Source organism: Amblyomma americanum, chromosome 1 (genome assembly GCF_052857255.1).
Source record: "Amblyomma americanum isolate KBUSLIRL-KWMA chromosome 1, ASM5285725v1, whole genome shotgun sequence".
In the NCBI taxonomy this organism is placed as follows: Eukaryota; Metazoa; Arthropoda; class Arachnida; order Ixodida; family Ixodidae; genus Amblyomma; species Amblyomma americanum.
In genome coordinates, this window is record NC_135497.1 from 210,178,762 (window position 1) to 210,200,005 (window position 21,244).

General features: G+C 48.7%; 1 protein-coding gene across 12 annotated transcripts in view; it reads right to left on the minus strand.

Annotated features, from left to right (window-relative positions):
* The window catches only part of cac (calcium voltage-gated channel subunit cacophony), a 530,251-nt gene that overhangs the window by 43,966 nt on the left and 465,041 nt on the right, over positions 1 to 21,244 (minus strand). For 11 of the 12 annotated variants that reach the window (XM_077648396.1, XM_077648390.1, XM_077648389.1 and 8 more), the window contains 20 exons: positions 18,698 to 18,790; positions 15,165 to 15,194; positions 14,895 to 14,979; positions 14,461 to 14,588; positions 14,243 to 14,355; positions 13,526 to 13,635; positions 12,395 to 12,526; positions 11,123 to 11,195; positions 10,663 to 10,780; positions 9,961 to 10,061; positions 8,579 to 8,715; positions 8,430 to 8,503; positions 7,939 to 8,038; positions 6,677 to 6,866; positions 6,507 to 6,613; positions 5,947 to 6,046; positions 5,647 to 5,807; positions 5,216 to 5,359; positions 3,499 to 3,700; positions 2,538 to 2,702 (listed from right to left, as the gene is read on the minus strand). In XM_077648396.1, the coding sequence (XP_077504522.1) occupies positions 2,538 to 2,702; positions 3,499 to 3,700; positions 5,216 to 5,359; positions 5,647 to 5,807; positions 5,947 to 6,046; positions 6,507 to 6,613; positions 6,677 to 6,866; positions 7,939 to 8,038; positions 8,430 to 8,503; positions 8,579 to 8,715; positions 9,961 to 10,061; positions 10,663 to 10,780; positions 11,123 to 11,195; positions 12,395 to 12,526; positions 13,526 to 13,635; positions 14,243 to 14,355; positions 14,461 to 14,588; positions 14,895 to 14,979; positions 15,165 to 15,194; positions 18,698 to 18,790 (2,363 nt within the window). The remainder of the gene's footprint in view (positions 1 to 2,537; positions 2,703 to 3,498; positions 3,701 to 5,215; positions 5,360 to 5,646; positions 5,808 to 5,946; positions 6,047 to 6,506; positions 6,614 to 6,676; positions 6,867 to 7,938; positions 8,039 to 8,429; positions 8,504 to 8,578; positions 8,716 to 9,960; positions 10,062 to 10,662; positions 10,781 to 11,122; positions 11,196 to 12,394; positions 12,527 to 13,525; positions 13,636 to 14,242; positions 14,356 to 14,460; positions 14,589 to 14,894; positions 14,980 to 15,164; positions 15,195 to 18,697; positions 18,791 to 21,244) is intronic. The other variant, XM_077648387.1, reaches the window with a different exon arrangement.

Genomic DNA, 21,244 nt, shown 5'->3' on the forward strand with positions numbered 1-21,244 from the left:
ATTCAAGGTTTTACGCTCTTGGGAGTTGCCACAAGTCACCTGGAGTGCATAAAGCCGTCTAAGCACCCAAATTGTGGCGTTTACTGCGAGCTCTCATACAAGCTTCCTTTCAAGGATGCGCATGTACTGAGAACCACTTCCCGAGTCACTTCCTCTGAACAGTCCTGGCACAAGCATCAAGGTCATTTGGCACAACCGACGCTGCTGAGCGAGGCTTCCTGCCTTGCCGCCTGCTCGGACGAGCCCACGACACCCGCGGCGGGGCAACTCCAAAGAGCGTAGCAACACGGCAGCATGCTCTGCGTGAGGTGTGTTGAGCGGCAGTGAAAACGCCCATGCCAAACACGAGGCTCAGAGTTGGTTCTCATTCGAAGTGACGATCCGACTGCGGCTCTCACCGGAGCGCACGGTTCTGTCAAGAAGGCCGAGCACGTCTTGCGTGAAACCAGGGCGCTGAACCTCTGGGCGGGGCGTCGGCATGCAAGCGCGCAATGCACAAGTGACACCTGCTGCAGGGCCCTCCGCGGCGTATGCCGCGGGTGCCGCTGGGGGGCAGCCCAGCTCCATGCCATGGTCACGGACGGCGCGCGCGGCGACAGCCGGACTGCGCGTGTTTAGCACACTCCGCTTGGCGCTGACGTTTTTGCCAAAGCTGACGACTGATGCACATAAAAACGCGGACAATGTTCACGAGTGAACCTGCGTGCCTTGCAACGCAAGATGGACAATAAAAAAAGAGCAAGAATTGCCTTGTCCGCTTGCGCATAGCTGCAAGAAATGATTCAGAGCGAGAGCTAAAAAGGATGCTTTAAGGCGCTGCCACTCTAGATTGCGTCACCTGGCTGCTGTCAGTTTCTTTGTTTCGGGCAAACAACGCTCTTCAATAGCTCCGAGTTGCTCCAGCAGTGATCGCTGCACGTATTTGAACTCGTGCCCAGGCACTAGCGAGCGAACACAAGCCCTGATCACGAACGAAGCCCGGAAAGAGCAGCAAATACTTTCACAGTATAGCTGGAATCACTTTGAAACTGAATTTCGGATTCATTCCCTTCTGTCAACCCTGGGCTGGAATCGCCACAGTCACAACATGGTGCATTTGAAGGAAGGCTGAAGAGGGTGTTAAGGAATGTATTCGGTCAAGAAGTAGCCAGTCGAAGGGGACCAGAAGATGTGAGGCTGTCGTTGACAACCCATATGTACCGGACAGGCATCAGTTCACTCCACTGTCTGACCTGGAACGGCGATGTCAATATGCACCGCACAAGACGAGGAAATAATGCTGGCGCATCTCTCATTATATAAAGCAACGGAACATACGAATCAACTGAACTGCGGGAGAACCTGGTCGAGCATTTGGATTCGTCCTTCACACTTGTTTTCCTGCTTAACTGAATCAAAGAGTTTTCAGGATGCCCAAGTTTGATGAAATGTATGGAGCCGTGATTGAAGCATCAGATGGTTTTGATTATGGAATCATGACATGGACATATTAATGAACACATCTTTTGTCTTGAGAACGAATGCATGCAAAGTAAACGTGATGCTGTGTAACCAAGTATTAGATTAGAACAGAGTCCTCGTGCTTGCGAATGCCGCTTTATTTGTGATTAAAGCCTCTAAAATATTGAAGTAGTGAGTTTTCCAACAAAACAAATGAAAATTAAAGATTCTTTTCAATATACAAGAATAAATTACTAGGCTGCATCGGCCTGTTTTTTTTTTTTAAGTAGCCGACTGAAAACCCAAATCTCAGCTGTCAGTGCTTGCGGTACACGCACACGCAAGCGCAAAAATGGAAAGACGGAATGTGTAGAACGTGGACAAACCTTACATCAGCCAATGTTCAAAGCGGGAATGCGTGTGAGTCATGCCTTCTTAACTTGCATTCAGTCCTGAGCACGACAATCTGTACATGAGTCTGAGAGGTCAGAACCAAAGAGGCGAACACACGAACGCCCCCCTCCATTCTCGACGCCCGGTAACACGAAGAATGAACTGTTTGATAGAAAGGTGAGCACTAAATAAATAAAGCGCAATCAAGACTAAAGCCTCAGCGGACAACCCGGGACACAGACAACCTCACTGGACGGGCGGCTTTCAACGCAGGGGCAGCAGCCCAACCTACGCGAGGAACCGGCGCGTGTGGCACCGGTGCACTACGGCCCCGAGCGACTGTCCTGCTGGTGCGGGCGCTTCCTGCGTGCGTCCGGACTGGTGCGCGCGCGCCGGCTGACCATGGCAGAGCAAGCACCAGGGAGGAAGCAGGGCGGGGCCGCATGCAAGGGCGGCCGCCGAGCCCAGCCGTGTTCGGGCCCCGATGCACACACCAAGGGGGCCTCATGCAGGCCGCCGCCCGCCGCCTCATGCCGCATAATCACCACCATCGTCAACCAGGAGCACCGGCGCGGTCGCGCGCCCCGGCGCCGCGGGTGGCCGTGCCCGAGCCGCGGGCGGGGGTGCGCGGCCGCCGGCCAATCTCGCGACAGGTAAAACGACACACTCGGACGACGAGGAGGACGGTGCAGCTTTCCACTTACCTTCATCATGAGCAGAACGGTGTTGAGCACAATTAATACCATGATAAAGTATTCGAAGGGAGTTGAAACGACTATCTTCCACACTTTGTATTTAAAACTGTCTTTGTTCTTTGGCATATACCTCTGCAGTGGCTTGGCTTGAATGGCAAAATCTATACAGGATTTCTGGAACGGGAAGATAACGGGCGATATTCAAAGCTCTGTTAAAACACCGCGTGCTGCATTCCGCAGAGGTAGAAAATCGAAATCGAATGCGCATGGCGGTAGCTTGTCGATAAGCTGCTTTTAAAGCCTGTTAATAGTAAAAAAACACGTATATTATTTTTAGTTCTTCACCGCTCGGGCATGGCATGATGTTCTGTAGCGTACCAATCTCACCAACAGCTTACGAAGCAACAGCAGGGGCGGATTCTGAGTCACTTTTCGAAGGGGCAGTTGCGGAGGGTGGGGGTCAGCCGTCGTATTGAACCATGTGTTTCTTGTTCTTATTTCGTAAAAATAAATGTTGTTCAGCATGGCTTCCCTGCGTAAAATTTATCTCTTAGGGAGGTGACCACTCCCTCCGCCCCCCTTCCTCCGCATACATCCACCCCTGAGTTGCACCCTTTGCCATTGCAATTATTCCTTGGACAAGAACTTTAAATTCCACCGGCAGCTCAGACTCGAAAAATTTACCGCTTAAAATTTTATACTGAAGCCGTACATAGGCTATGGCCTGAGATCTGGTAGCAGCAGTTCAACCAGAACAAAGCGCGCATCCATTTAGAGTACGTCGCCTAGAAAATCGAGCAAGGGGAAATTTTTGAGTAGCTGGCCTTTCCGCGCGTTGTTTTCTGCAGATGAGAGTGGTTTATTTTAAGCAAGCGGGGCACGTCAAGAAGAAAAATGAAGAGCCGAGGATCATGGCATACCAAGTGGCGTGTGGCGCAAGCTGTTAATAAGAAACCCCGAAAATGCTCACCTGATTTTTGTCAAGCTCGCCTTCTTCGAGCTCTTTCTCACCCTGCTCTTGAAAAGTGATGATGATGAGCGCTACGAAGATATTTACAAAGAAGAAAGGGAACACGATGAAGAAGACGACGTAAAAAATGGACATCTCAATTCGGTATCTAGGCAGGGGCCCCTTGCCCTCATCCGTGGAGTCCATCGAGTTCTGAAGCACTCTGTAAAGAGGACAGGCGAGACGCCAGCGTTAGGAAGGAGAACGACGAAGAAGTTATGCCCTTTATAACAACGCGCAGTGGTATGTCTACGGAAGAGCTGGCTTTTCCCGAAGGGAAGAGTGAACGGAAGGCAGCGCGCGTGGCTGCCAAGCACTACATACTATTTATAGCTAACTAGGCTCAGCCATCTTCAGACGCAGTGAGATCCTAATATCGCTGAAGTGCCCAGCTGTGCGAAATGTCCAACAACACAGACCGGCGTCATGCATGAGGGCAATCTGTGGACAGCGCCATGGTCGTAATGCTCTTCTTTGCAGATCAGGGGAAAACATACCGAGGGAGACATTACGCGTCGCGTTTGAAGTATGTTCCAGTAGCCAGTACATTCTCAGCTGGCTAATATGCGTAAAACTTCAGGCGCGCGCTGTTTACACACAACCAGCATCGGGGGTCACATCTGAGTGCGTGACTGCAAACCGAAGTACACTGTGCCGACGCCTTTAATGCATTAGCGGAGGTTCGATGTATTAACTACGTCATTCCTAGGAAGAAGTAGTGCACGGACAACGAGAGAGCAAAGCAACAAAAAAAAGCAATCGCATGACTCCAAAAGCTGCTGTTTTTTTTTTTTTCAGTGCTCAATACATTGTGTTAGCCACGTTCCTCCAGCGGGCTTTCCACGTCATCTTTCTTTCAATTACGAATGACAGAACGCATCAGGACAGCCGCATTCTGGTGTGACACATGCTGGAACTGTGAAGCAGAGAAGGGTAGAAAACTGCGACGGGCACTAACTGCGTACATATGCACACAGAGTGACGCTTGTGTTCAGCGCACTGCATACACCCAAACTGCATGTACTACGCTGCTTAAGTGAAGCGTAAGTGCCAAAATTAAAGCTTTTTTTTTGTCTTTTCAAATGCCGTTAGATGCACAGCCAGCACACCAGTAAATGTAATACATCGAAGAAAAGAGCCCTTTCTGAGTTATGACAAGCCGGGAGTCGCCGCGACGCATCGAACAGCATATACTTTTGCTTTCTGGTTTCGTTTCCTTTGATTTATGGGGGTTTAACGTCCCAAAGCGACTCAGGCTATGAGAGACGCCGTAGTAGAGGGCTTCAGAAATTTCGACCACTTGGGGTTCTTCAACGTGCACTGACATCGCACAGTACACGGGCCTCTAGAATTTCGCCTCCCTCGAAATTCGACCGCCACGGCCTGGATCGAACCCGCGTCTTTCGCGTCAGCAGCAGAGCGCCATAACCGCTACGTCACCACGGCGGCACTTTTGCTTTCTGTAAACAAAGATACAAGCACACACATGGCCGGCTCTGTCTAGAAAGGAAGGAGCCTCTATGCGTAAACGTTATTTTTTCGGTCAACTGCCCATCCCAGCTCACGGCAGAAGAAATTGAAAGAGCTGCGAATAAGAGAGGGAACAACGTTTTTCAATTCCCTCTCAGGGCGAAGAAGAGAGAAGCAAATGATGGGAGAAAGGGCGTCAGATACTTACTGGGGCCAGCCCTCTCCCGTCTGCACAGTGAACAGGGTCAGCATGGCCGCCATCACGTTGTCGTAATGGAAAGGCTGGTGCTTCCACTGACGCCTCTCCACCTTTGGTGGCTTGTCGGCGTCGCTGAACACGTAGTACTCTCCCCTGGGCAGGAGAGAGCGGGCAAGCGGCTTAGTGACCAAGACGAAAAGCACTCGGTTCCGCGGTCTTGTAATCGAGACGTGCGCTAGCACTTATCCTTTGTTCACGCTTTTTATGCCCTTTGCGAATAGTTATCACAATGTTGGGCTCAGCCTGCGTTTTGATGGACATGCGTCAGTGGAAAGCTACGTGAAACCAACAGCAAAGGCACTGCAAGCGACATCACGTGCAACGCACAAAATTAAGGGGGTCCGCGTTAGTGGAACAAATCAATCTATTGGAATACGTACTTGCATTCCATCTGCGTGAGCTTGGACGCGTCAGTGCAATAGTGAAACTTGCCATTGAATAGTTGAACGGATATCACAGCAAAGATAAATTGGAACAAAATGTACACGATGAGTATGTTGAACACATTCTTGAGGGATGTGACTACGCAGTCGAACACGGCCTATAAGGGGGGAAAATCAGAGGGTACGTTAGCATGTGGCAGTAAGTTATACTCGGAAGAAGGAAAACAAGTACGAGAAAAGCAATTTCGCACTGATAACAGTAATCTCAAGACCAAGGAAAAAACCCGAGCTTTTTACCTTTAGCTTGGGGACGCGTTTAATGGTTTTCAGAGGCCGCAAGACTCGTAGGACCCTCAGTGATTTGATGGTGCTAAGGTTTTGACCTGTGGAGCTTCCCCTGTAAAGGCAGCGAGGCATAATTAGGCTCTTTGAGACGTCCAAGAGAGAGTAAATGGCAGCAGAAAAAAAAGGTGAGGGTGCTCTGGACAGCACCAAGCAGATGAGAACTAAAACGTTTTTCCTTCAAGTGAAATTTTTTCTTCTCTGCTGCACCTTATTGAAAGGAGAGAGAAGAAGAAGAGCAGCTTGAAAAGAACATTCAATGGCTTCTTACATAATAGCAGCAGATCTGCGCGCACGCATGACCTGAACGATACAGCAAGGTCCCAAACAGAACACAGCCGTAATTGAGGCGAAACATGCTGTCTAGAGTGCTCCTGAATCATTCAAAGCCCTGAAAGTTGCGAAAAGCACTGAAAAGCCATTCTTACAGTGAATTATTTGTTTCTCATGGTAATGACAGGCCAGTTCAGGCTAGACAAGAAAACCAATAAAAGCCCAATCGAGAAAAGACTTACGCAAATGCGAAGGCAATGAGTGCGCAAATGACGACAATGGCATCTAAAATGTTCCAGGAGTCTCTGCAGTAGGCTCCCGGATGAAAGATGACGCCCTGGTCGGCGATCTGCAACGCAAAAGCGGATAAGCCCCCGCGTTCGAAGAAGCCGCCGGGACCCAAATGCCTTGCCTTTAGAAGCATCTCGACAGTGAACACCCCCGTGAACGCATAGTCGAAGTAGTTCAAGATTCTATTCTTCGTCGAGTCTTCCTCCACTGGGTCTTCTGCGGCTAAGGCAATGCTACTAAGCGTAATGGTGATCATGATGAACAGCTCGAAGTAACGAAGATTAACAATGAAATGGGCGGCTCGTCGGATCCTGCGGCAAGAAAGAGGAAAAATTAGCGCCACTCTCACGATTTAGTTGCTATGCGAACTGCTGGCGTTTCACCAGTTAGGCAGCCCACAAAAGTGCGCAACGTGGTCAGCGGTTTAGCGTCCACGAAGACAAATGCATTTGAATTGAAAATGCATTCTTCATACGCGCTCCGTAGCAACTACCGTTTTGCTCGTGTTATAAGGTCGTAGCATTAGTATAAAAAAAATGCAGATTCGACTATTCGCAGCAGCCACTGATCTTTTACACTCAATACATTTCGCACTAGCTAGCAGACTTTCGCACTCTTATGCTGGTTGAAGCCTAGAAGCCAGGGCACAGTTTCGAGGCACTAATGCAGATGACGTGAAAAGCGAGATGAGTTAAGGAAGCCTTGAAATAACGCCGAGCTCCGTGTAGATAATTCCACCGCAATATGAGATCGCAGTTTGCGCGCCTGCCGCATTGAAATGTTGCTGCGCGTGATAATTAAAATCGCATAATCAATACAGCAGTTAGCACTTCTCTAATATTGATCAACTAGACCAGTCAGATTGTTGTGAATTCTACCAAACTATAATCATTTAGGTACCGAGATTTTGTAAATGAGGTCGCTCATTATCCTTTCTCGAGGAGAAAACATTGGTAATTATTATTTGCGTCTGCCTGTAAAATCGATGTATAAGCGTAATGAGCCTGATAAGCGATCAGTCACGCCCAAGAAACTGACGTCTAATATGAGATTTCACCAAATAAATTAGAGTTTGACGAAAATTATAACAGTTATTAGCTGGCGGCATTTCTGCGCTGCCTGCAGACGACATCGCTTGCAGGGCTCCCAACAGTCTCTAAGGCTTTGCTTCTTCTGACTGACAGGGCAATGTTTCAGGACCCTTCCAAATGAAAGTGCACCCATGACATTTTAAGCAGAAATTTTTGCCTAGTATATGTTAGTTGTTTCGAAATCAGAAAAAGTAATGCCGCTCGAGTGCTATGGAATTCCTCGCACTATTTGTCACTTCTCCTGCAGGACGTGCACCTGACACCTTAAGCATACAAAAAGTGAGCAGCTTACGGATTTGTCGGAGAACAGATGAACATGCATGAATACGGCATCATCGGCTTTGGACCAGTAATTTCGTCTTCATCGTCGTCCTCCCTAGGAGGTGCGTAATCTGCAAGAAATTGAATATTCTCCGTAAAGTTGAGAAAATATCAAATGCATTGAGATAGACGTGCCGTGAGATAGACGTGCCGTGTATATTACTGTCACAACACCAGCAGCCAACCGCATTAACACGGAAAGAACCGGACGCAGCAGTAGCAGTTTAGTGGGAGTAAGCGCCAAAAACATAGCTCACAGTAATGGGACGTAAGCGCCAAGACAATTCATAAATAGCGCCTTAGACGAGAACGCTCTCCCTCTCACACACACACACACACACACACACACACACACACACACACACACACACACACACACACACACACACACACACACACACACACACACACACACACACACACACACGCACGCACCGAAAAGGCAAACAAACGTACACGCACCTTCATCAACATCAATGTTGTTGTTGTCATTGGTTCCCTTGAATTTAGATCCAGCTTCTAACTGATTTTCTTGGCTGCAGGGAGCGGAAACGGAGAGAGAGCGTGTTAAGGAAGACGTAAAGGCGAAGGGCAAGACTGGGTGCACTTACAAGGGGAAAGTTTTCCCTTTGCCTGGTGCGCCGCTCTGAGGTGACGGCGGGCAGATGTTCACCTGAGGCGGATCCAAGCTACCCGTGGTTGCCATTTGCAGATCAGCAATTTCTTTCTCCAGCTCCTCCTTAGCCCTCTGCGAGAAAGGAACGTGGATTGCTCAGCTTCTGCACTGGATGCAATGAATTATCCACAGCGTGACATTGTTAAGGGAGTGAGGCAAAATGATAACAAGAGAAATTGAAGTAGTGAAGCACTGAAAGCACTGAGGCTAAATTAAGACAGCTGAACGTGAAAAGCAGCATTGTTTGCAAATCATCCACGGGCACGAACACAAGTGCCCCCCAGATATGCACTGGCTAGCTGCAATGAAAGACGATCGCGAAGAAACGCGTAAGGAGCTAGTCCAAGTACACCACAGCTTAACTGCCCTGCGGCACGCAGTTCAAAACAGCGGATGGCAGCTGGAAGATGTATAGCCATGTTGCACTACGTAGGATACAACTTAGCGAAAGAGTAGTTGGTGACAATGGTCCGCGGCGTCGTGTATCACTCCGCTGGCCAGTCACAACAGTGAACGAAATAAGCTTTTTGATTTTTGGCTATATTAAACAAGCCAGAGGCATAAAAAAACCTTCAGTTACAATTTCGTCTGGTAACTACCTTTTTGTTTAGGTAACAAGAAAATTTTTAGCAACGGACTACTTTTTGTCACGGAGGAATTCTGTGCGGCGGTCACCTTAGACTTAAGTTGTATCCGACTGCGGGTATCCGACTTTAGTTGTATCCGACTGTTATCTGCAGACTGCTGCTGTACCCGTTGATAATTTAACCGATGCATAGGAAGACAAACTAGTGTAGATAGTATAAGGCAGTCCACTGCGGCTGCGAAATTCTCTTACATACAAAAAGCGCTAAGAAAACAGGCCAAGTCACTGATTAATCACCCGACACAACTATCCCCCGCCCCCTCCCCTCCCACTCGAGCGTATTAATGAGGTATGCACCGCTTATGCTCGGCCTCGAATTCCATTATTACCCAGACGGTGTGTGCAAGACGCATACGAAATTCGTGCTCCTGCCCGGCCTTACGTTCTCAGTACCTCACTGCGCACCTAGTGCGAAACCATCAATGCCAAGTGTTCGTAGCGTGGACGGTGGCGCGCGTACATACTTCTTGGGCAGGTACGCAATACTCTCTCCGAAACTTGGACAAGCCCCGCGGCTACCCTCGGTCGCCACTTCCCTGCTAAAGCCTGCCGGGACGGTGTCTTTATATGCGCTTATATCAAGTCCGCAGTGCGACTTATTAAGGTTACGACTGCCCTTGCAACTATGGCGCCACTGTCGACAGGTGCTCCAGCGCCAAGTGAACACCCACCTCCTTCTCCTCCTCCGCGTCTTCCTCCTCGGCTGCAGTCAACTCCTGGGCGTTTGCCAGGTTGTCCACAGCGATGGCCAAGAATACGTTCAACAGGGTATCTGTTCGCAGAGTCAAGGCTGACGCAAGTCCACAGCGGCTAGGCACACCTTTTTAAGCGGCGGTAGCGCTGTACTTTCTGGAGACCTCTTAATTACCAGTCCACTTCAGCATGAGACAAGTAAAATGCTATTTATAAACCTTCAGCCTGTGGTACGTTTACAGTGACTTTACCACTGTATGCTTTCGCAGTGTACAAGTAAGCACAAATGCGTGCATTACAACTTCTCTTAAGCAGAAATGCATTATGAACGAGCCACCCTATTTGCCTAAAAAAATAAACTACAATAAACCACTACAGCAGCCTGTATGTATGCACGATTGTGTTAAAAACATGACTTGTGCTGATAAACGTGAAAGCCAATTAAAATACGTACAAGGTGTGAGCGCAGTGGTCATTCTCATCGTTATTTGCAGACGTGATGCTTTGATCGTTGGACAGAGGACGGGTGCATGGCTGAATGAACGCTTGTCGACCACTGTCAGGCGGTCATGGGTGGAGTGTCGCGCGCGTTTCATGTCGAGCGTACTGCCGCATTACAACATGGCTTTAGGACGTAAGCGTGGGTCTCCAACAGGACGATTAAATGAGAAAAAGGATACAGTTGCCAAAAAGGACGAGAATAATGAAGTAAAGGCTGTAGATCATCCCACCGTGAATTCCATCTTGGGACTGAATGCCATTATACATGACTTCGTTCCAGTCCTCCCCCGTTAATATCTGAAATGAGCAAAAACAAATGAAGCGAGAAAAGATAAGAAGATGCACGGTGGAGGCGGACCAGCAACAAGAAATGAAAACTTAGTCTGATACGAGCGCCAAAAATAGCACTCTGAGGTTTCAGTGAAGTTATTTCATCGGTGTTTACGAAAAAGAAAAAAAACTTTCGAAGCTTCACATCATCAGAGAATAATATTGTTTTGCTGATTAATATAAATGGGGATGGCCGCACCAATAGTCACCACACATGATGTGATAAACATTCATTTGTGGCCATATTGTGGTACAGCGTTGCACCGAATGTCCGACAGTGGTGCGCAAGAGGTGTCGTATGACTGTTACCTGAAACACTGTGAGCAAGGCAATTGGAAAAGTGTTGAAATTTGCCGCCGGCGTGCCCTCGGGAAAGTTAAATCTGTAGGAAAGAAGAAAAATACGACAAAATTTTAAAAAGACATCAGCGTAATTGCTTTTTAATTCTTCGAACCACATTTTTGCACCAATATGGAGGTTCACGAAATTCAAATTCAGCCAAAGCACGAGCATCCTTTTTATAGAAATAAGAAGTAAGTACATATTTATACACGGCGTTCCAAACTCAGCTCGTAAGGCCAAATCACTGCCAACCACAAGAGGCTTGAGGAGCATTCTGCACAGCGCGCGTGACTCTACAACTTCAGTGCGGTTAAGTTAGATATCTTTTGCCGGCTTTTAGTCAGTGACGTTAAAAAAGGAAAGACAACAAACATTTCGCGAATAACGGTCTGCGTTTTTCTGTTTCTTTTTTGACAAAGAGGAGAAAAAACCGTCGACGTCTTTATGCAGCGCTTCCTGGAATTTGCATCCTGTAAATAAAATTGCACTTATATGAAAACGAGATTCTCTCTTATTCTGCCATGTGGTTAACAGCAAACCTTCACCAGCTGCATCAAAATGGCGCTGTTACATCGCGCAGATGTTGCGTATTTTACGCGACAGCAGTACACCTTAATTACACAGATCCTCCCCACATTTAAACAGTGCAGACTAGGTGTTAGACGGCGTGTCGGTCGGTACAGGAGCACTGTGCTCCTCTATCAAGGTGTCCCGAGCCCAGAAATTTTGCAGTAAGGGGCTCAAGGTGATAAAGCAGAAAGAGAGACACTGAGCCCTCTATGCGTAACGCCGTTCAAGTGTGGAACGAGGGTTCAGCGATGGCCAAGTTACCCTCTGGAAACAGGGACAAATGCAGAGCCCGTGACCTGCGTCTCTGGACCGCGTGCTCCGCAAACGAAGCCGATAGCTCTATCGTTAGCCAACTGTTGGAGACCACACTTGTGGAGGTAAAAGTTTACTTCCACCTCCACAAGTGTGGTCTCCAGCGGGCGGGTAATCATAGAGCTATCGGCTTCGTCTGCGGAGCACGCGGTCCAGAGACGCAGGTCACGGACTGTGCATACAGATTCACGGCAAAGCAATCGGTGCCCGATGAATTTTTCGCAACCGGTTTTACACCGCAAGCTTCAGTGCAGTCACAAACCCCGGTGAAACCACTGTTCCCAGCGTGTGTTTGCGATTAAAGAGGTGCGCAGAAGCGCGCAGTGCACCAGGTATGCCAGTAGAGCTTGCACTTACACGCCGCCGAAGAGTTGCATGCCAAGGAGCGCGAAAATGAGGATGAACAGGAAGAGCAGGAACAACAAGCTGATGATGGAGCGCATGCTGTTCAGCAAAGATATCACCAGGTTCCGTAGCGAAGACCAGTACCTGCACCAGAAACAGTGCGTGTGTCACGAGGGCGCGTAAACGTCTGAGCATTTGGGTGATAGATTTCATTACAACACGAGTAAACGGCGGCCTGTTTCAGTAAGCGCGAGTGCGGTCAGACTGCCACTGTGTGTTTTTTTTAATCAACTTCGGCTCATACAAGGTCTCGCGAAGTCGTCAAGGAAACAGCTGGCAGCAATGCCATGTAATTGTTATTTGTTGTCGACCAGGTCGAAGAAAGGTATTCTCCACACCCGCTAATTAAAATGAATGAAAAGAAACTGCATTTATCCGGATATTCAATTTCCAGACAACGGTTCGTGAAACCTGGCAGGAAAAAAATCTGGCCAGCGCGGGGAGTGCACTGCTGTTGCCGCGCCCTATCACACAAAACAGCAAATCAAAGCAGCAAAGCTGCCAGTTGCTTTGGTGTCGCACGCAGATCATATGCATGAAAATGATATAAACTGCAGTGTCACAATACCTACGACCACTTCTCTACTCTTGTTGCGAAGCAGGACAATGGCACTGCACGCTAGCGACATAGTTTTTCCTTACTATATTTGGCGTATGATACAAAACAAATAGTGGAACGTGTGCAGTTATGAACAATAAAACCTGTAAGCTTCTCCTCTTATTTTATTTTTTTCAAGCGGACAAAAGGCGGCTTACTTTTTCCGACTCAGCCATGCCGCAAAATATTTCCGAGTTCTGTCATTTCGCTGCGCTTGGTTCTTTTCGATGCCAGTTCTTTGATTCTATTTTTCCCCAGTGATGCTTAGCCAATATAAGAAGATTGAAAAAAAAAAGGCAGCCGCCACCGTCGAAAGGTACGGACGACTTGAGGTGTCGATTATTTACCTAACGTAACCAAAATGTTCTTTTTTACATGAAAGGGAACGCCATCAACGCTCGTCCTGCATTCGCAGCCGTGGTGACCCGGCTCTGAATGCAGGTCCCATTTTCCGAATCATGTTGTATTTCAGTGCTGTCACTCACTTGGTAAACTTGAAGATACGCAGCAGCCGAAGGGCCCGGAGAACAGACAGTCCGAACGAGCCTTCCTTCAGGCTGGACCAGACCACTTCAAAGATGCTACCCGCTATAACCTGGACATCACCAAAGGGAAAGGCGGCCACGTGTACGCGGCTATACACATGTGCTTCTCGAAATAAGCCTGTGATGAAGCTGAATACGCGCGACGCTTTCCTGAATTGGTTTTAAACGTAACGCGCTATAGATAGCACTGCCGTTTTAACACCGATACAGCATTTTGTGGCAACCGCGCAGTTAGCATGCAGGATAAAAACTCAATCTACAACTTAATGGGTGAGTTCGCTGCTGCTGCTGCTGCTGCTGCTGCTGCTGATAATAATAATAATAATAATAATAATAATAATAATAATAATAATAATAATAATAATAATAATAATAATAATAATAATAATAATAATAATAATAATAATAATAATAATAATAATGATAATAATAATAATAATAATAATAATAATAATAATAATAATAATAATAATAATAATGATGATGATGAAAAACAACTGTCGTGACTACTTGAGCGAAACCTGGAACAAAGGCGACGTCCATGAACATTTGTCAAATTCGAAGGTACCAGGAAACCTTTAAGGCAAACATCTTGCAAATGTGACCAGTGAAGGAAAGCTCTTTGGTGAAGGAATGAACGAGAATACGGGTACTTACTACACAGTCGAATCTGTTGAAAGACGATTCAAAATAAATGCGTGGTCCAAGAGCATACACCTTGATTAACATCTCGAAGATGAATAGCCCCAAAAATGCAAATTCTGCATAATCTGAAAACGAGAAGTGAAAGAAAAGAAAACAGCGCCGTGGAAGGAGTTTTCGTTAATCTTCAGACAAGTGAGGAAAGGCGTGTTGGGCCAAAAATGGGGACTCACATAAAAAGTCTGTGAGATATTGATCTTGATCATGGTGCTCCACTGCAACGCACACCGTGTTTAAGAACACAAGTACAATCACAACCCAATAGAAAGTTTGCGTCTTGACGACCTGACGAATGAAGAACCTGGAACAATGTGTAATAACCACTGTGTGAACACGGATCCTTGCGCCACTCGTTGTTTCGCGGCACAACAAGCACGAGAGGTTGTACCCAGAGAACCTATGCAAAGGCGGGCGAAAGTTGCGAACACTTCATGGGGAAAAAATACGCCAGGATTCACTTCAAACGCTGAACGCCTCGAGTTGCGTCCGCCGAAGCTGGCGACTATAAGACATCTGCGTGGGCAGAGACGGCACCGTGATGCGCTGCTGCCCCATGCAGGACGCAGTGAAGATGCGTTCTACAGCACAAAGGTCGCAGTCTGCTTACCTGAATTGCTTCTCGGCCTTCCAGAAAGCTCTACAGGCTCCCTTGTTCTTAATCTTCGTTTTGAGGTAGGAAGCCCTCGCGAAGCCTGCAAGAGAGGAGCGGCCGGTGAGCGTTGGGCGCCGACTGGGGGCGTCACGATGCTCGGACTACGAGGTCCCCGGCTAGCGCGCTCTATCGCAGGCACCGCGCGCGCCGCGCGCGGACGGCGCTTTTGGACCTGGACTACGTTGCGGGCAGGACACTGCTTCTAGGTGGGGGGAGTCCCTGTACCTTTTAATTTAACCTTCCCAGCGGGGGTCTCTGAGGGCGAGACACACACCGTTCGAACCAGCGCACCCGGCACATGTGTGGGAGTGCGTGTGAAGGGGGGCACATGCGAGAGAGAGAGGAAAATGTGTTAGTCGCTCCTCGTCGGGGGGCCCGCCCCGACGGCCCGCCGGTGCGCCTCCGGGGCGCACGGCCGGCCGCCGTCGGCAGGCCAGGCAGCGGGGGCCAGTCACAGGGAAAAGCAAGACACAGTGCGGCAGGGTGGACACGAAACACACACGCGCGCATCCCGAACTGCCTCATCGAGCGTGTGCCTGAGAGAGGTCTCTCGTCAGCGGCCTCGAAACGCCGCGCGCGGTTCACGATTTCGCGGAGCTACGGCAATTGTACACACGATCAAGGCTGTACTCTGCGTGCGGGGTGTCCTACGTGGTGCCAGGGATATATCGAGTCCTCGAAAACGGAAGAGCTCAGATAATGTGGATTGCGACGAGCAAGTTTTGCAGTTCAACCAAATGCAGTTCACCTACTACTGGCATTAGGAAAACGCTTTTGTAATACGATCAGGGCCTGGTGCGTGCTCAAGAATCCACAAATGTCCTGCTCAATTTCATGCTCGAGAAACACGATTTGTCGGCCAAAGCCTAGCATTGTGTAGAAGGGGCGTCTGGATTGGACAGAGCAATCCTGAGGCCGCCTGTTTGTAAATATCTCGCTCAGCCTTTAATTATCGCTAGCTCCCGGCCGTCACGCCACAGGCTGCAGCGACAAACAGTCTAGGGACAGAAAAAGTGAGCAGAAAATGAATCGCTACAGAATACGGCCCCAGGAGCACCTAATAAAAGCAGATACCAACTATCTGGCTGAGCTGGTATTTCGCTGGGCTCCTTTGCTAAATGAAGAGGACTGATTCCATGCTGAAGCCCATGAAAAAGCGCAGCTTTTATTTGCTTATTTACTTGCAAGCGTAAAGTTTTTTTACTCAATGGCGGTTTTTTCAAAGCCTAATGACACTTGTAAATTAATTCATTTTTATCTCGAAATGTATTGCTTGGTGCTGCCGAACTTATAAAGAAGTGCTGCACCACGATTTTCTTCGAACCAACTGTTCCATCGGTAAAATCTAGTCGGAGTCAGGTAGGACACCCCGCACTAATATGCGAATGTTCTGCAGGAACCGAAGGCAGAAGGTAATGTGGCTTCAGCGATAGTGCGGCGGGCGAAACTTAACGCAGCAAAGCCTGCTCAGCCATGCGCGCTCTGTGAGACAAGGCAGCGCATAAATGACGCGAATGGGCCATGTGCGCTCTTCATGCATTGCCGAGAACAGACGTGAAACTCATAAAGCGAACAGGCTCCACACGAACAGCACCTCACGCCTTGGAAGTTTTCCCGGGTTAGCTTTCCTCTGCGAATCAACTCACGCGTTGCTAGTAATTATCGGCGCCAACCATGCACGCCGGAAAGCATTTAGGCCGCGAATAAGGCGTACCGCACTGCTCGTCGTCGGCGAATGTGTATTGAAGTCTTAATTCGCGCACAGCTGATTTGCCCATGTCGCAGCTCTGCGCCTAAGGAACAAGTGGGAAACGTCCTCCTCTAGGCTTTGTATATAGCGCCCGAAATTGGGAAGCGATCTTAGAGAGAGAGAGAGGGAGAGAGAGAGAGAGGAGATTACCTCTAGATCTCGGGAATAAAGTGAAAGCAGAGAGGCTCACGCAGGCATTAGGCCTCGCGCGGAATAGATGGTATATCGAGGGACGCCGCCGTTATTACAGAATGGTTGACTGTGGCAAGCCCGTTGTATAGCCCTGACTGTTGTGCGGTCGGTCGCCCTCACCCATTCATCAGGCGTGCTACGGCTCGAGAAGACGTATCGCCGGTTCTACGGGCAAGAATACAAGTTCCGATTTGTCGCGCTGAACGTACGTGTCACGCGCAGTCGCCTGCCTAAAATTTAAGAGGAGGTGGTGGAATTGAAGCTGATTCGAGACATGAAGCGCGAGACGTGAAAGGCGAAATCCTCAGAGGTCAGAAAAAGTGAGGGGAAGGACGGCTTCTTAACCACAGGGCGCTTCGGCAAGACTAGTACTAATTCAAACACGCGTACCCTCTCTAGTTATCCCTATACGCGTCATTCAGACCGGTCCTCTTTAGGCGAATCATGCGCACTGCAGTCTAGAAAGGCGGCAACGTGAGGTGCCGTTCATGTCGGCCTTTTCCGCGTGTAGCAAGCAGGCTTGCGGGCATGCTTTGCGTTTTATGAGAGGCATTGTGAGGCGCATGTCTGGCTTAATTGAAATGATTGTGACTCTAGGATCGGGAACTGGCCGAGGAATGCGGACACTTGCGCCGGCCATTGCAGCTGTACACGCGTAAGCACTGATCTTGACGCACGACTTTTGAGGTGAACTCGAGACACGTTCGGAGCCTCGAAACAAGAAGCGCGAGCGCGCTTAACTCCTAGTATTCCTTGTTAGACAACACGATTTTTCCAGCAAAACAATTAAAAAATCTAGCGTTGCATAAAAATAATAACGCGAATTTTGACATTGGAAACATTTCTCTGAACGGCCGTCGAATCGGTGTGGGTAACCACACAAACACTTGAGCATAGAACTTTTAAAGGGCACTCTCCGTCTCGACATTTACATTATACTTCTCAATGAATGCATCGGACGAACTAAGAAAACAGGCAGCATGCGACAAAGAAACTACGAGTTCATTGCAGCGCTCCTTTGTTTCACCTACACGCGGTTAACGAGAAGCAAAGTTACGATATCCGGCAGAAAAGTTTTAGGCCAGAAGAGAAGAAAGTTTAAAAAACAGGAAAAAAAAAGAAAACGGCGACGAAAGAACAAGAACGAGGAGAAGGCCACACTCACGAGCACGCGTGCGTGTGCGCCAGTCTCCGTTCCATTTGCGCGCCATACGTTTGCCGCTTTGGGGCATAGCGCTGGCAGAAAGTCCGCAGGCCGCAGGGCTTGTTGCCGAGGCGTGTAGTGAGACAGTTGAGGCATCCCTTGAAACTCCAGACCTCCGGAGGGGCGAAAAAGAGTACCTCTCCAGAAACCTGGTACTTTAGGAGCGCCCGCTGTGTCCCACCAGACGTTCCAACAGCGAACCCTGCGGTTCGGTGACCTTTTGACGGACGCCGCTCTTTCAAAACCAGCCGAAACCAAACAGCCTTTTTTTTTTTTTTTTGGCGCTAGTCGTGACATAGTCCTGGTTTAGAATGAACGGCGCTTCGGATTTAGCAACTGCGTTTCGCTTCTCATGCGCAGTGCGTGCTGCTTCATAGGCGCCTTCAAAAGCGCAGATGCAGAAGAAGCACTTTGCCATTCGAGATGCAATAGGTTCGGTAGGAGCGGCTGCAATATAGGTTGCGATGCAAACTGTTAGCTGCCCTGTCGGGGCACAGCACACACAGCGAGCGCAAAGGAAAGAAGCCATCGACACACGAAAAGGCGAAGGGCCAAAGAACTGAGGGCGACTCGGCAGCACCGTTGCGGGGTGATCGGGCGGCCGCAGCTCACCTTCATCCTCCACCTCTTCTTCCTCTTCTTCGTCCGTGCTCTTGTTGTGCATGCTCTTTAGTTTCTTACGCTTATTGGCCGCTCGCCTGCGAGCTGCAAGATACGACCAGTGTAAGGCGCCACGCAGCCACACGCAACGCCGCATGAACCCACGCAACATTTTCCGGCGCGTCGCAGAATAACGCTCTCAACTTGCGAACACGTCACCAAAGTTGCCATCGTACTGTTTCTGCGCTTAGTCGACGTGGCATTAACTTCAGTGTCTTCGTTCTCAGACGCCACCTTTATGCGTCATTAACAGGACCCCGCAACACTGTACAATCAAGTTGCGGTATGCCTGGGATGTTAAAGGACGCCGCTTCAGCAATGTCCTCCAGCAAGGATTTTTTTAGTGCCTTTTGTAGAAGCTGAGTTACCTGCAGTCAAAATCTGAATATCAGCGGGCCTTTCTGCCTCACCAGGTCGCTTTTTGCATGCTCCAAAGGTCGGCGCTCCTCTGCCGGCCTCACCCACTCTGCGCACGAGATTTCCCCGGGACGGCGGATATTGCTGACGCGCCGGCGAGACATGGCAGGCTGGACGCGGCCACTGTAGCTGCGTGACCTCTGAAAGAATCTCAGCAATCGCCATTTCTTAACCGACATATCCAGATGCGTGGAACGGAGGAGCGCGCGGGTTTGAAAAAGTCGCTGAAGAGGGCTCGCCCGTTTTCGAGCGAGATTGTGCGTTAATTCTCTGCGGCGTGAAGAAGTGTACTATTTGGCTAAAATGTTCATGACAACATAATCTAGCGGTTCAGCGAGTTTATTTACTGTGCTCGAAAGACGTTTCAGGGCAGCTTTTTAAGTGAGCACGGTGCTTGATGTTGTTCGCCTTCCCGCACCTGCACTCACAAACGCTCGCGCAACACGAAGGCACGTGCTGGCAGAAAGCCTGAGTCCTTTATCCTGCTAAGAAGCTCTGAATTAAAATTAGGCGAAAACCTGTGGCCATTTTCGGAGGTTAGCAGATTATGGCGCCGCCTGTGAGCTGAGGAATTAGCTGTTGGCGACGCCCTGCGACTGTTCTTATTTTCAATCTGACTGCCGCAACTGGCGTTGCAATCAGCTAAGCTCCAAAGTTTGGCTTAGCCAGAGCGTCGGATTTTGGTGCATGCATAGTCCGTATGATGAGTTTCTAAACTACGATCCTTAAAGAGCTCCGGCAGAGAGCGGTTCCTATGCACCGAGGGTGCAAGGTTTAACAGTGGAGATGGTTGTGGTGTGAGTGTTCAGGCAAGGTGAAGGTTGAAAAGCCAGTGAAATGAGAGCAGCTCGACTGAGCCCACAATAATTTTTAACGCAGTGCGACAAGCAGCAGAGCCGCTTGCCGCTGTTCAGGCACGCTTGGCTTCTCGCCCTTGGTAATGATGCGGTTACCGAGAACAAGAGGTATTCTTTCGGAGCGTCTAAAAACTGGCGCAGCTGAGGGCTGAGTTCATGCAGAGTTTTTCTCATGCAGTGCTATCATGCAGAGTTTTCTGCAGAGTACATGCGGAGTTTTTCCAACCAGTGCTAAAGGCATTATGAGAAAGGTAACAAGATCCTTTTAAATATGAAATTAGCTATAGAGACTATTAAAACAGCGCGCGTCTGAGTGTTAAATGAATAGCTGGCAATTTTCGCTTTTACAGCGCGAAGAAAACTAATCACTTCACTGGCCGCCTCTAACTAGGCCTATTTTTTTTTATTTAACTTGCCATGTACACCTCAGGATGACGGGTGAAAACTCGCTCCTGGGGAATAGTTGTTGGAGGTAACAGTGCTCGTCTGAACACGTATCACATGCTACACAGCAATATTCCTATTATCTCATAAGCTCTTAAAGCATAGCACGACGTTTTTAACGAATGCGGAAATCTATCTTCCAGGAAAGGAAAAAGAAGCACATCGCTATTTACTCTAGAATATCGATGATGTTTAAACTGTAAAAACGGCGCCTTATTGGGTGAAATACATTATCCTCACTTGTTTCCTCTCAATATCATGAACAACACATTTATACAGTACTTAATTACAGGATTTTGGATTCTTGTACTTAGAAGATCAGTGTCTCTTCCTTCAACTAGGCGGCGCAAAAAGATACGCATGGCGAAAAAAAGAGAGAAATATAATGAAAAGAATGAGAAAAACTGTCATCCCATATTCCCCCAAAAATGCCGTCTACATGTTGCGGCGAATGTTTGCCGTGTTTGTTTGTTCATTCTTCAAAGCTGCCGGCACGCTGCTTCATCGCTTTGTTTGCGATGCAAGACGCGACCAGATTTATATCGATTGATCGCATCCAGGCAGAGCTGATGCTACATTGTTCCATAATGTTCTAGTATCTCTGCACGCTTTATCTAGAAAGTTCGCTATCAGCTTTAAATTGAGCACGGCAGACAGCGGCGGGCATTCTGCTCGACGACCGCCGAGCACGCCTGTTGCTACGCCGCCGCCGACGGCTTCGGTCCACTGTGGGTGCAAGTCAGCCCAAATAAAGAGTTTTGTTTAGACACCATTTTCGTGG